Genomic DNA, 12,755 nt, shown 5'->3' on the forward strand with positions numbered 1-12,755 from the left:
AGACATAAACAGTTTCTATGTTTTCTGTACCATGTAACTCCTTATTACCATAGCCAATAGAAAGGTAACCGAGGTGGCAAATTGTTATTTTGAAAGCTGGTTAAAACTGATACATGCAACAATCCCTAATTATCATCACATGAATATGAGGAAGAACAATGTACTTTTCAACCATATGAATCTGAGTCAGTTGTACTGGAGGACTTTGCTTACGATTTTTGAACTTGATCTGCTCTCTCAGGTGAGAGAAACTAGGGATTCTTTCCTCTGTTTGGTGAAGCTTCTGCTTATTTTTCCCAGTACTGGGTAGAAAGTAAAACTTCCTGGAAGCAAACTAGACTACTAGGGAATTTCCTAAAATAGAGAGAACAAAGCTCTACAGCAGGGTGGACAGCTGCCTGGTTGGAAGGACATTCTGATCCCAGGCAGGCAGAAAACATCTGGGAGGAAATGTGTATCTGGCCTCCTTCCCCAGCCCCTCCCTCCATGTGAGGTGTCAGCAGGGTGGCCTCAATTCCTGCCTGGGAGTACCAGGTGATTGATGACCTTTTCTTCCTCCTGAAGTCTCAGACTAGCAGTTACAAAAACCACAGAGGTAAAGCTGCATCGTTCATGACCCTGAGGTATTTTATCACTTCCGTCTTAAATCACTGGACATTTCTCAGCAGTAGTCACTGTACAGCTGTCTGTGCACGTACAGACGGATACAAGAGGCAGTAATAAACCCCCAATGTTCTGAAGCTGTGTGAACGTGCACGCACATAAGTATGCGCTCCAATCTTTATGGCCCTGGCGAAAAGAAAGAACAGTGAGCAGGGCCCAGTCCTCACCCAGTTCTTCAGCTCTATCTACGGGTGCACAAGAGATACAGCAGCTGTGTTCAACTACTAAAAAAGGAACATCAACACTGTGGTGAAATCCAAACTGGAGGCTGTTTACAGTCATCATAAGTACTGAAGACTAATGCAAAACGTGGAAAATAAGCAGCCTGGTATATTTATTTAAAAGTCAGTGAAGTAACCGTGATTATTTTAACCAGATTCATCAGGGATGCTTTGAAACTGCCTGTTTTTCAGTGGAGTGCTGGTGGCATGCATGGTGAAAAGCTGGTCACGTCCCAGGCTTTAGTCAGCACAGAGAACTCCGTACTCCTCTTCAGAGATCCAAAGCCTTGCTACTCAAAGTGTGGCCCATAGATCTGTGGCACCAGCACTACCCAGGAGCTTGTTGAAGTATAGAGTATCAAGGCCCTATCTCAGACTGCCTGCATCAGAACAAGCATTTTAGTAAGAGCTCCAGTAATCTGTGAGCCTACTGAAGTTTGAGAAGCACTGCTATAAGGGCCTGCATCAGTCTCGGTGCTAACTAGGGGACCTCACCAGTTTTGCTCCATTCATGTAAAAATGAGAATGTTATCTGTAGCAAAGGGCTCTCCTACCAAAGATCCAAGGGAATGCCACAAGGCACTTTGTTCTCCACCTTTCCTCTATTTAAAAAAAAAAAATTACAATTCAGATACTTGGAGAGAGACAAAATTACCTAAGTTCCTGGTCTAAATTTCCAGAAAAACCTTTGGACCAGTTTTTAGTTATTTTAAGTGAAAGGTAGTAAGAGCTGAAAGTTTTGAACAGGAGAGAAGAGCAGGGCTCTCCTTCCCAAGATCCCCAGGATGCAATGGACCTGCCTTTTGGAGGTTAATGGTGCTGACATGCAGTTTCTTCATGGGTCCTGTCTCTACTGGTCCACTAGCCAGTGCATCCCCTTGGCCGCTCCTCAGCATTCGATGCTGGTAAATCAAAGGGTCCTCCTCTTCATCAGCAAGGGTGTATCCCTGCAACCAGCAAGTTATAGAAAACATCTGCAACTGCATTAGACCCTCCCAGCTTAGAAACTTTCTTGGGAGGTTCAGATTTTCTGAAGAGACTGGATTTCAAGAGGAAGTAGAAAGATACATGTAGGGACAAGATGAATCATGGGTGGTCTGTATTCCCCACTGTAGACCAGTCTTTGCCAGTCACTGACAAGCACTGACTTAATATGTGTATGCAACTATTCAACTAAGAAACAACTGTGAGCAATGATAACACTGAGGAAGTGTTTAGAGCAGGGCTGGGAAATAGCTCACTGCCTGTTTTTGGTCCCAAGGCTAAAATGGGTTTTCCATTTTGAAATGCCTGAAAAAAAAAGATCAATGTTTTAGAACATGTGAAAATTATATGAGATTCAAATTTTGGTGTCCGTAAATAAAGTTTTACTGGAACACAAACACACTCATTTGCTTACACATTGTTTATGGCTGCTTTCATGCAACAATGGCAGAGTCAGGTATAGGCCAGAGACAGAGACAATATAGCCTGCAAGGATGGAAATATTTATATCTGATCCGTTTCAGAAAGCTGACTCTTCGTTTAGAGCTAAAAAGCTATATTTACTCTCACAGCCAAGGTTATAAGAACACCACCAATTAGTAAAGACAATGGGGGACTCTGAAAGAGAAATGAAGTGTACGTAGTTCACCTTGACAATTCTGCAGATGAGCACGTCATAGCGCTGATGGTTGATTCGGTGTCGCACGAGAACTTTATTCACCATTGGAATGAAAATTTGGTACTATAGCAGAATGGGGAAGAGACCAAAAACCATTATGTTGCAGAGTGCAAAGTAGAGAGAAAGATACTGCCACAACGACATTATAGCTATTTCTTCTTTGTGGTTAGCTAGCTCTGAGGTATTCAGAAGGCTGACTTTTTACCACCCCGCTGCTATAACCCTAGTTCAAGCCTCCATCATCTTTTATCGGGGTTACTGCAATGGACGGTTAACAAGTCTCTCTGCTTCCATCCTTTTTCCTACAATCTATTTTTCCACCGGACATTGAGAGTGATCATTTTAAGTAAGATCAAATTACTTCTCTGCTCAAAATGTTCCAAAGACTTCCAGTTCTGCTCAGAGTAAAAGTCAAAATACTTACAGTGGCCTACAGCAGTGATCTGCAACCTTCAGTGAGCATCAGAATCACCTGGTGATTGCTGGGCTCCACAGCCAGTTTTTGAACCAGCATGTCTGGGTGAAGGCGGAGAATCTGCATCTCTGAGTTCCCAGGTGATGTGGATATGGCTTGTCCAGGGATCGCACTTTGAGAACCACTGGCCTCCAAGATCTAGCTATGTACCCTCCTCCCCCGCTCATTATTTCTGTGACCTCAGCTCCAAGTACTTCTCCCCTGCTCATTCCTCTGAAGTCATACTGCTCTCCTGCAGGTCCCTGAACTCAGAGCCACTGCATTTGCAATCCCTTCTGCCTGCATACTCCTCTCTAGGTTTAGGCCTCACTGGATTCTGCAGGTCTCTGTTCAAATGTCAACTTATCAGAGAGGCCTTCCCTGTCTACCCTAAATAAACAGCATCTCTCTCCCCTCACACCTTTCACTCTTACGGAACAAACTGTGTTTATTTGCTTTGCTCTATTAGACTGTAACTCTATGAGAGCAGGGATTTTAGTCTGTTTACTGTATTATCCCCAGCATAATGCTTACCCCATATAGGTGCTCAATAAATATGGGCTGAATAAAAAAGGAAAAAGAAAAGCAAATAATTCAGTCTTCTCTGATGGTGTTGAAACCTACTGACTAATAAGTGGAGGAGCTCACAAAGTCTTCTTTCCAAAGTAAGGCTTAAGAGTGCCTAGTTGTTCAGGGCTCCTTCTTTACCTTCTTCCCCAGCTGAAAGACAAGTGAAGACAATGTGTCCATGGCTGTGGGACGCAGTTCTGGGCTCTGGTCCAGTGTGCGAACAATAGGGTGAATGATCCGTGAGGCATAGTCGGTGAAATCCAAGGACTCCGTCAGGCGGTCCACTGTCTCTAAGGCTGCCCTACAACAATCACTAACATACAGTAATTGCTAACATACAATCACAATCTAAGACAAGTGGTTGAGGGTTACCTGAACAATCAGCAAGAAAGGGCTTCTGAGGTATGCTGGATGACAGGGCTCCAACATACATTTCAGTGGAATGGGGACAGTTAAAATTTCCATAAACCTGGGATAATTCTAGACTAAGATAATGGAAGTTGAAATAACAAAAAAAAGTAGAAAGATGGTCTGGGAACTAAGAAAAGGACATTTTCAACAAAACATTAAAAGCTTGTTGACTATTAGTCCCAAAGGGAAGGCACTTACTTTCGAGATGGTAGTGGAACTTCGGGGGCATCAAACAACTTCACAATAGGAGGCAACAACAAATGCAGATAGTCATCCAGGTTAGCGCCAAACAGCTGGATTGCAGCCAACAACTGTCAAAGGGAATGAAAGCATGGCTGATGAACAAAATAGTCAGATATCAAGTGACTAAGTACCGAGAGAAGGGCAGTGGTATGGATAATTTCAAAATTCTGTAAGGACTCTGAAAAGCCTTTACTAAGTGGTTTTGAACAACATTTTTCTGGTAGCACTCTTTATTTTTTTATTTTATGTGGCTTACATATTATGCTGCTTTCTCTGAGCTTACTTCAATTGATAAGGAATCAGTCCCTGGATAATAGAGAAAATTGGTGTAGGATAAAACATTTACCAGGAATAACGCATAAAAAAAGGAAATAAAACATAAGGATAATCAAGAGAGGGTTGTAAACATCCTGTAAACTATAAATTTCGAGCATCAGGTATTGGTGGTCTTTGGTTCTTGTCTTGTGGGTTGGGCATCGACCTGTGACTCAGAACAAGGTCTCCCCTCTAGCTGACTATCCAGGAACTCTGACCTGTTATCTGGCTCTGATCATCCAGGGACTCTAAAGTAAGCTGGAAATCTCTTTCGATGCTGCTCTTGGCTACTCACCTTGATAGAGACGATGCGGCCCGAGCTGTTGTCATGCATGAAGACTCGAAGCATATGCGGGATCAGCTGGGGCAGGTAGAGTTTAAACTCACCCCCAAGAGCTACCACAATTTGCTCAATAAGAAGAATGATTGTGCTTTGGATTGAGGTATTCATGACCCAGAATTCCTATAAGGAAGAAAGACAGAGAGGAGCAAAGTCAGGTGCCCTTCTGCTGAAATGTGAACCAAGGAACTGACATGGCCGGAAAAAAGCAAAAATGCAGTGAGCACAGTCTGCCCCAGATAGCCTCCTTCTCTTATCCTCCTCTCACAAGGTCCCTTCTTATATTCCATATCACAGCCATATCGAACAAAATAAATGGCACTTCCCCGAGTGCTGAAAGTGAAGAGGACTTGAAGCATTTACTGATGAAGATCAAAGACTACAACCTTCAGTATGGATTACACCTCAACATAAAACAAAAATCCTCACAACTGGATCAATAAGCAACATTGTGATAAATGGAGAAAAGACTGAAGTTGTCAAGGATTTCATTTTACTTGGATCCATAATCAATGCCCACGGAAGCACAGTCAAGAAATCAAACAACGCCTTGCATTGGCAAATCTGCTGCAAAAGACCTCTTTAAAGTGTTAAAAAACAAAGATGGTACTTTGAGGACTAAGGTGTGCCTGACCGAAGCCATGCTATTTTCAATCACCTCATATGCATCTGAAAACTGGACAATGAATAAGGAAGACTGAAGAGGAATTGATTGATACCTTTGAATTGTGGCATTGGCAAAGAATACTGAATATACCACGGACTGCCAAAAGAACAAACCTGTCTTGGAAGAAGTACAACCAGAATGCTCCTCAGAAGCAAGGATGGCGAGACTACCTCTCACATCCTTTGGACATGTTATCAGGCGGGATCAGTCCCTGAGAAGGACATCATGCTTGGTCAAGTAAACAGTCACTTAAAAAGAGGAAGACTCTCAACAAGACGGACTGACACAGTGGCTACAACAATGGGCTCAAGCATAACAATGACTGTGAGGATGGTGCAGGACCGGGCAGTGTTTTGTTCTGTTGTACATAAAGTCGCTCTGAGTCAAAATCGACTTGAGGGCACCTAACAACAACCACCTCATTCCTCTGTGCTTTGCTCATGCTTCTCCCTTTGCCTAGAACGCCATTTCCTGCTCAGCTAAGCCCTGCTGTCTTTCCAGTCTGCCCAAGCCTCACTTATCCTAAGGAAGGCTTTCCTGTTCTCCTTCTGTCATCCACCTTGGGTCCCTTTACATTCCTCCTTTCTAGCACCTGTTATACTTAATTTTCTTTGCTACTGTCCCTCTGGAAACCCTGGTGACGTAGGGGTTAAGTGCTATGGCTGCTAACCAAAGGGCTGGCAGTTCGAATCCGCCAGGCGCTCTTTGGAAACTCTATCGGGCATTTCTACTCTGTCCTGTAGGGTCACTATGAGTTGGAATCAACTCAACGGCACTGGGTTTTGGTGTCGGTACTGTCCCTCTAAGGAGCCCTAGTGGTGCAGTGGTTAAGTGCTTAGCTGCTAACCAAAAGGTCAGCAGTTCAACCCACTAGCCAGTCCTTGGGAGAAAGATGTGGCAATCCGCTTTCATAAAGATTACAGCCTTGGAAACCCTATGGGACAGTTCTACTCTGTCCTATAGGGTTGCTGTGAATCAGAATCGACTTGACAGCAGTGGGTTTTTACACTCCCTTTACTAGGCTGTCAGTTATCAAGGGCAAAACATCGCTCTGATCCCTCTCTGTATCCCCAGAGTATGTCTGGCATACTCTCACCATTCAAACAAATGTTGACAGGATGAACAAATGAGTAAATCTAAATCATTCTGAGAGTTCTCAAGTGGTCCAGGGTGGATACTTTACTCTGGGTACCATGGGACCTCTACCAGAAGGCAACTCCAGTGTTATCATATTTCTTGCCCTTTCTGAATTTAGACTTTGCTCGATAGCATCTGGCATCTTTCCCAATGGGTTAGGAAGATCACAGCCATGCTTGAGCCACATAAATGGAACATAGTACCTAATGTCTCTGGCCCTCATCTACATTAGCAGGACTGGACCATAGGCTTTGAGTGAGTACTCATTTCATCAACAAACATCCACCAAGAGTCTATGTTAGGCAGTATGCTGTACTAGGCACTCACTGGTACCATCCACAAAGAAAGGCTAGGCATGACAGTGGTTACTTAACGACTAAAGTCAGATGCCTGGAGTTCTAGACCTGGTTCTCCTTCTTACTAGGTGTATGACTCAAGGGTAAATGACTTTATTCCAGGCTGCACTCCTGACTTCCTAACCTCACTGGACACTGTGTGAAAGAAATGAGATCAGAATGGGAAAGGATTTTGAAAACTACAGAGTACTTTACCAGTGCTAAATATTGTTACTGGTAAGAAGTATACCATTTAACATGATGGAGAATGTGACTGACTACATTTTAGGTTAATGCAGGCGCTGAAACATGTACTTTATAACAGACAGAAGGGAATTTTAAAAGGATTCTTCTCTGTATCTGCAATGATTTTTGAAAATCCATCAATCTTCCTCAACACTCAAACCATTTTCGGTCCTGGATAGTATCACAAAATGAGCATTTTTCTGCACCCATATAATCAACTGCATATAAGTTACTGAAAAATTGGCCAACTGGCCACAGATTCTGCCTTGGTATTATGAGGCAAACTGGTCCAAGCCTCTAACTCCACTGAAAAAGACAGTTGCCTACCTCCTTCTTTAAGATCCCCAGAGGAAGAGATTTAATGATAATAGAAACCCTACTAATAATGGCAACACATGACACATTAATTCTCTTGGGGTCCCCGAATACTTTAGAGTTGAAGTCAATGAAAAAAGAGACAACTCCTCAGGTGAAAGGTCTTACAGAAGTGTAAGATATTTTTATTGTGGTTTTTTTTTTTTTTAAGCATAAAATTTTAGAAAAAGAAAACCATGCTAGAAGATGCTGGTAAAACTTTCTTTTTCTCTGCCTGGTGAGATGTATTCTTTTTGAAAAAGCTCCTTTCTCTAGATTATAAAGCTTTGTCAAAGAAGTATCGTGAATTTTCTGACCTCCAGTTTGTCTGATGTTCATTCATTGGGGCTACACTGTCTCTTCTTCAGAGAAAGCCCACCTGCCTCTCAGCTGTACTATCGCCCGCTCATCACAGGGCTTTCTCTACCTGAAAGAGGCCAGGCAGCCAGCCCGGGGGTATTGGCTGATCACTGTTCACAAAGACCGTTCTCTTCCTAAGCTCAGGGGAGCTCATTAAAATGCCCAAGATCAAAAGCCAAAGGAAAAGCCCTGCTGCACCTTCTCCATCTTGGACAAAATAAAAGCTGTATTTTGTAGGTATGGGGCTCTCCCTGACTCAAATCCCTATGTTCTGGTCATAAGTCTTTGTGGAAAAGTCACAGATTACTTCAGCTTCATACCAGAAGAACGCTCCCCTCCTCCTCTCCCACCCCACCCCTTCAGTACCATCCCCAGGCTCTTTAGCATTCCGTCTAAATGTTCCTTGAACACAGGCCTCACAGCTGTGGCAGAAGTCAGAGAGTAGACGAGCTTTTAATTTTATACATATACACATACACACACATACATATGTGTATATAGTTTTCTCCCCTTTCATTTCTTTAATATATACAGTTTTTTAAAAACATACAGCTTTTTTCCCATTTTTTTTTCTTCTCCCCTCCGCCCGAGTTCTGAGACCCAGGTTCCTGGGGAGTCACATTTTTGAAGCCAGTCATTTTGATTTTCATGCTGCTGTATTTCCAAGCTGACTACAAAGGTCTGGTGTAGGAGAAAAGAAATCATCTTCCAACTCTGAAGGCACAACGACCTCCGCAAAGCAACCTTTCCGGCAGAGACATTTAAATTATAGAGAACGGTAGGAAGCAAGTCTCCCCCTCAAAGAGAAAAAACGGTATTGCCATCAACAGGGAGTCCTCCAGTACCTGCTTAATGCATGTTATGAGATGCTGGGAAGGGAGCCTTTTCTCCTATGCCATCGCAGTCAGAAGGTAACATTTAAGCTTTTGAGGGTAGGAGGGTAAAACATAACCTTCTTCCCCAGCACCTGATGGGAGTCCATTGCATTTAATAGCCCAAGGAAAACCTAATATGCAGGCCCCTCGAAGGTCATGGTTTTATGGGCAGTATGCAAGAGGGCTTTAGTGGGAATAGTAAAGCACTGTTGTGATATTAAAGTGAAATTGCTTTGTTGTGTGAAGCAAATAACTCAAAAGTCTATTTCTGGCAAAACAATTACTTCAGGTTTTCTCCTCAGACTTTACACCTTACACCTTTGTACCTGGGGGTCTGCGAGCTTGGAGCACCAGCCTCTCTCACCCTTTCATAATCCAGTGGGATAATTCACTCCATTTTTTATACTCAGGTTGTAAAAGCTTTACACTGAACCATAGAAAAAAATGTCCATGTTATCCAACCTGCTTCTGGGCTTCCCTTGAACCAAACACAGATGAATAAGCCAAGCATTAATCTCTACTCACTCTCATGAGGGTAACTATTTCATCCATGTAAGGTCTGATGTGGCTCTTCACAAAGGACACCAACATTCCCAGCTGCTGGAACAGAAACTGAAAGAGAAGAGAGGCCAGCAAGTTGGCAACGTGAAGGACACAGAATGCTAAGTGCACGTGAACAAATAAGGACAACTATAGAATCAGGTTTCTGCACTGCCTTATCTACTGAGAATACGCTACAAAAAATTGGACTTGAAACTTGAGATGGTGGTGGTAGGGTGCTACTGTCAGTGGTTTTCCACACCAGGTGAGCCAGTTCCTACACAGTAGGGGCTCTGGGGTCAGACTGTTGTTTTGAGACACTTTGTCACCTACTAGCACTGTAACCTTCATTTAACTTCTCCATGTTCTGGGTGAAAGGAGTAAAGTTTTCAGGACCTTCATTTGCTGATATGGTACAACTTAAGATCAGAAGAAACAGATGCAAATATTCACTAATAACTAGAATGTGGCATGTACAAAGTATGAATCTAGAACAATATGTAGTCGTCAAAAATGAAATGGACCTCATAAAGATCAATATCCTAAGCATTAGTGAGTTGAAATGGACTGGTATTGGCCATTTTGAAACAGACAACCATATGGCCTACTATGCCAGGAATGACAAATTGAAGAGGAATGGCATTGCGTCCATTGTCAAAAAGAACATTTCAAAATCTATCCTGAAGTACAGCACTGTCAGTGACAGGATAATATCCATACATCTACAAGGAAGACCAGTTAATACGACTATTACTCAAATTTACGCACCAACCACTGAAGCCAAAGATGAAGAAATTGAAGATATTACCAACTTCTGCAGTCTGAAATTGATCAAACATGCAATCAGGATGCATTGATAATTACTGGTGATTGGAATGCAGAAGTTGGAAACAAAGAAGGACTGGTAGTTGGAAAATAATGGCCTTGGTGATAGAAATGATGCCAGAGATCACATGATAGAATTTTCTAAGACAGATGACTCATTCATTGCAAATATCTTTTTCAACAACATAAACAGCAACTATACATGTGGACCTCACGGGATGGAAAACACAGAGATCAAACAGACTACATCTGTGGAGTGAAACGATGGGGAAGATCAAAATCATCTGTCAGTATAAGACCAGGGGCCGAATGCAGAACAGATCATCAATTGCTCATATGCAAGTTCAAGTTGAAGGTGAAGAAAATCAGAACAAGTCCACAAGAGCCAAAATACGACCTTGAGTATATCCCACCTGAATTTGGAGACCATCTCAGGTACAGATTTGACACACTGAATGCGAATGCGCGAAGACCAGATGAGTTATGGAATCACATCAAGGACATCATACACAAAGAAAGCAAAAGGTCATCAAAGAGAGAGGAAAAAAAGAAAAGACCAAAATGGATGTCAGAAGAGACTCTGAAACTTGCTGTTGAACACAGAGTAGCTAAGGTGAAAGGAAGAAATGATGAAGTAAAAGAGCTGAACAGAAGATTTCGAAGGGGAGCAAGAGAAGACATAAGTAAAATATTATAGAGGCGGGGCCAAGATAGCGGAATAGACAGACACTTCCAGCGAGCCCTCTTAAAACAAAGGTCTGAAAAAACAAGTGAAAGGAGTACATTTATGACAAGCTAGGAAACCTGAGCATCAAAAGCAAGGTTAGAAAACGAACTGAGGGGCAGGGGGAGGAAGAGACAGTTCAGAAGCGGAGAGGAGTTACTAGACCTGAATTGCCGGGAGCCCTCAGGCATCATTTCCGGGAGCACCTGTGGAAGACTGGTACTAGTGTTCGGCTGCAGTTTCCTCAGAGAGAAAAAGCCAGCCACACAACCTACTCACACCTCCGGAACCAGACAAGAATGGTGCTCTCGGAAAAAGCTAACTACTTGCATATATTTTACCATGCCCCCCCGCCGGTCCCAAGCTGGCTGCAGTGGCTGATTTCCCTGGGCCTGAGACAGGCCCTGATGAGCACCTAGATCCATCCTCCTGGCCTTGGAGAAGGAAAAACTTTGCAGTTGGGGGAAAAGATAATTTGCTAGCTCCACTAACCAGGGGAGCTCAGGACAGAAGCAGCTCCTGTCCAGGCATAAACAGTGCGTGGACTTTGAGTACCTTTCCCTCTGCATGGACCTGTGTGGGCCTATTTCAGGAGAACAGGCCCTTGTTTGCAGACTACAACTGTTTCAGCTGTGCAGTGGAGAGGTGGGTGTTTGCTGTTTGACACTGCTTTGCCTATTAAATAGTGTCCTCACCTACCCATATCTGGGGTCTCCTCAGGCCACCCAGTCACCCATGACAGGGGTTCAAGGATAACTGGTACCTCCTAGTCCTTACAACCAAAAACACTGGGTACCCAAGGACCATCTGAAGAACCCCCCCACCTGTACACTTTAGGGAACAGGGAAGTGCTTTCCTCAGAGACACTTAGGGGGTGATTCTCAGCCCTCTGCCTTGTTCAGAGTGTGACCAGCTGCTGCAACCAGATACCGGTACCTACAACAATCACCCCTGCCTCTCTAAGACTGTAGGACAGAGCCTGTACCACACACTTGATGATCAGTAGCCTGGACAGCTTGAATTCATACAAGAAAAGTGAATGGGCTTCTAGACTGATATACCTGATAACAGCTCTAGCCATCTGGGGACAAGACATCAGAGCTCCAAAGGTGAAAATAGTCAAGCTAGCTCACTCAAGCAACCCATCTGGGCATGTCAAAACAAAACAAAGCAAGAAGCTACAACACAGTAAGCAAACAGAAAATAAACTAATACAATAACTTATAGAGGGCTCAGAGACAACAGTCAATATCAAGTCACATGAAAAAACAAACCATGATCGCCTCAACAAGCTCTCAAAACAAAGAATCAAGGGATCTTCTAGATGAAAGTGCATTCCTTGAATTACCAGAGGCAGAATACAAAAGATTAATATACAGAACCCTTCAAGGCATCAGGAAGGAAATCAGACAATATGCAGAACAAGCCAAGGAACACACAGGTAAAGCAGCTGAGGAAATTAAAAGCTTATTCAGGAACATAATGAAAAATTTAATAAGCTAGAAAAATCCATAGACAGACAGCAATCAGAAATTCAGAAGATTAACACTAAAATTACAGAAGTAGACAACTTAATAGAAAGTCAGAGGAGCAGAATTGAGCAAGTGGAAGGCAGAACTTCTGAACTTGAAGATAAAGCACTTGGCACTAATAAATCTGAAAAAAAAAATCAGAGAAAAGAATTTTAAAAAATGAAGAAACCTTAAGAATCATGTGGGACTCTACCACGAGAAATAACCTATGAGTAACTGGAGTACCAGAAGAGGGAGGAATAACAGAAAATACAGACAGCACTGTTGAAAATCTGTTGGC

At 42.9% G+C, this 12,755-nt stretch overlaps 1 protein-coding gene across 7 annotated transcripts in view; it reads right to left on the reverse strand.

Moving 5' to 3' along the window:
- Positions 1 to 12,755, reverse strand: part of MTOR (mechanistic target of rapamycin kinase) — a 145,079-nt gene that overhangs the window by 83,524 nt on the left and 48,800 nt on the right. For 5 of the 7 annotated variants that reach the window (XM_049877914.1, XM_049877911.1, XM_049877916.1 and 2 more), the window contains exons 20-25: positions 9,380 to 9,466; positions 4,836 to 5,003; positions 4,181 to 4,293; positions 3,710 to 3,884; positions 2,518 to 2,610; positions 1,685 to 1,831 (exon numbers count right to left, since the gene is read on the reverse strand). In XM_049877914.1, coding sequence (XP_049733871.1) covers positions 1,685 to 1,831; positions 2,518 to 2,610; positions 3,710 to 3,884; positions 4,181 to 4,293; positions 4,836 to 5,003; positions 9,380 to 9,466 — 783 coding nt within the window. The remainder of the gene's footprint in view (positions 1 to 1,684; positions 1,832 to 2,517; positions 2,611 to 3,709; positions 3,885 to 4,180; positions 4,294 to 4,835; positions 5,004 to 9,379; positions 9,467 to 12,755) is intronic. The other 2 variants (XM_049877917.1, XM_049877915.1) reach the window with 1 other exon arrangement.

This window comes from Elephas maximus, chromosome 3 (assembly GCF_024166365.1).
Source record: "Elephas maximus indicus isolate mEleMax1 chromosome 3, mEleMax1 primary haplotype, whole genome shotgun sequence".
Lineage (NCBI taxonomy): Eukaryota > Metazoa > Chordata > Mammalia > Proboscidea > Elephantidae > Elephas > Elephas maximus.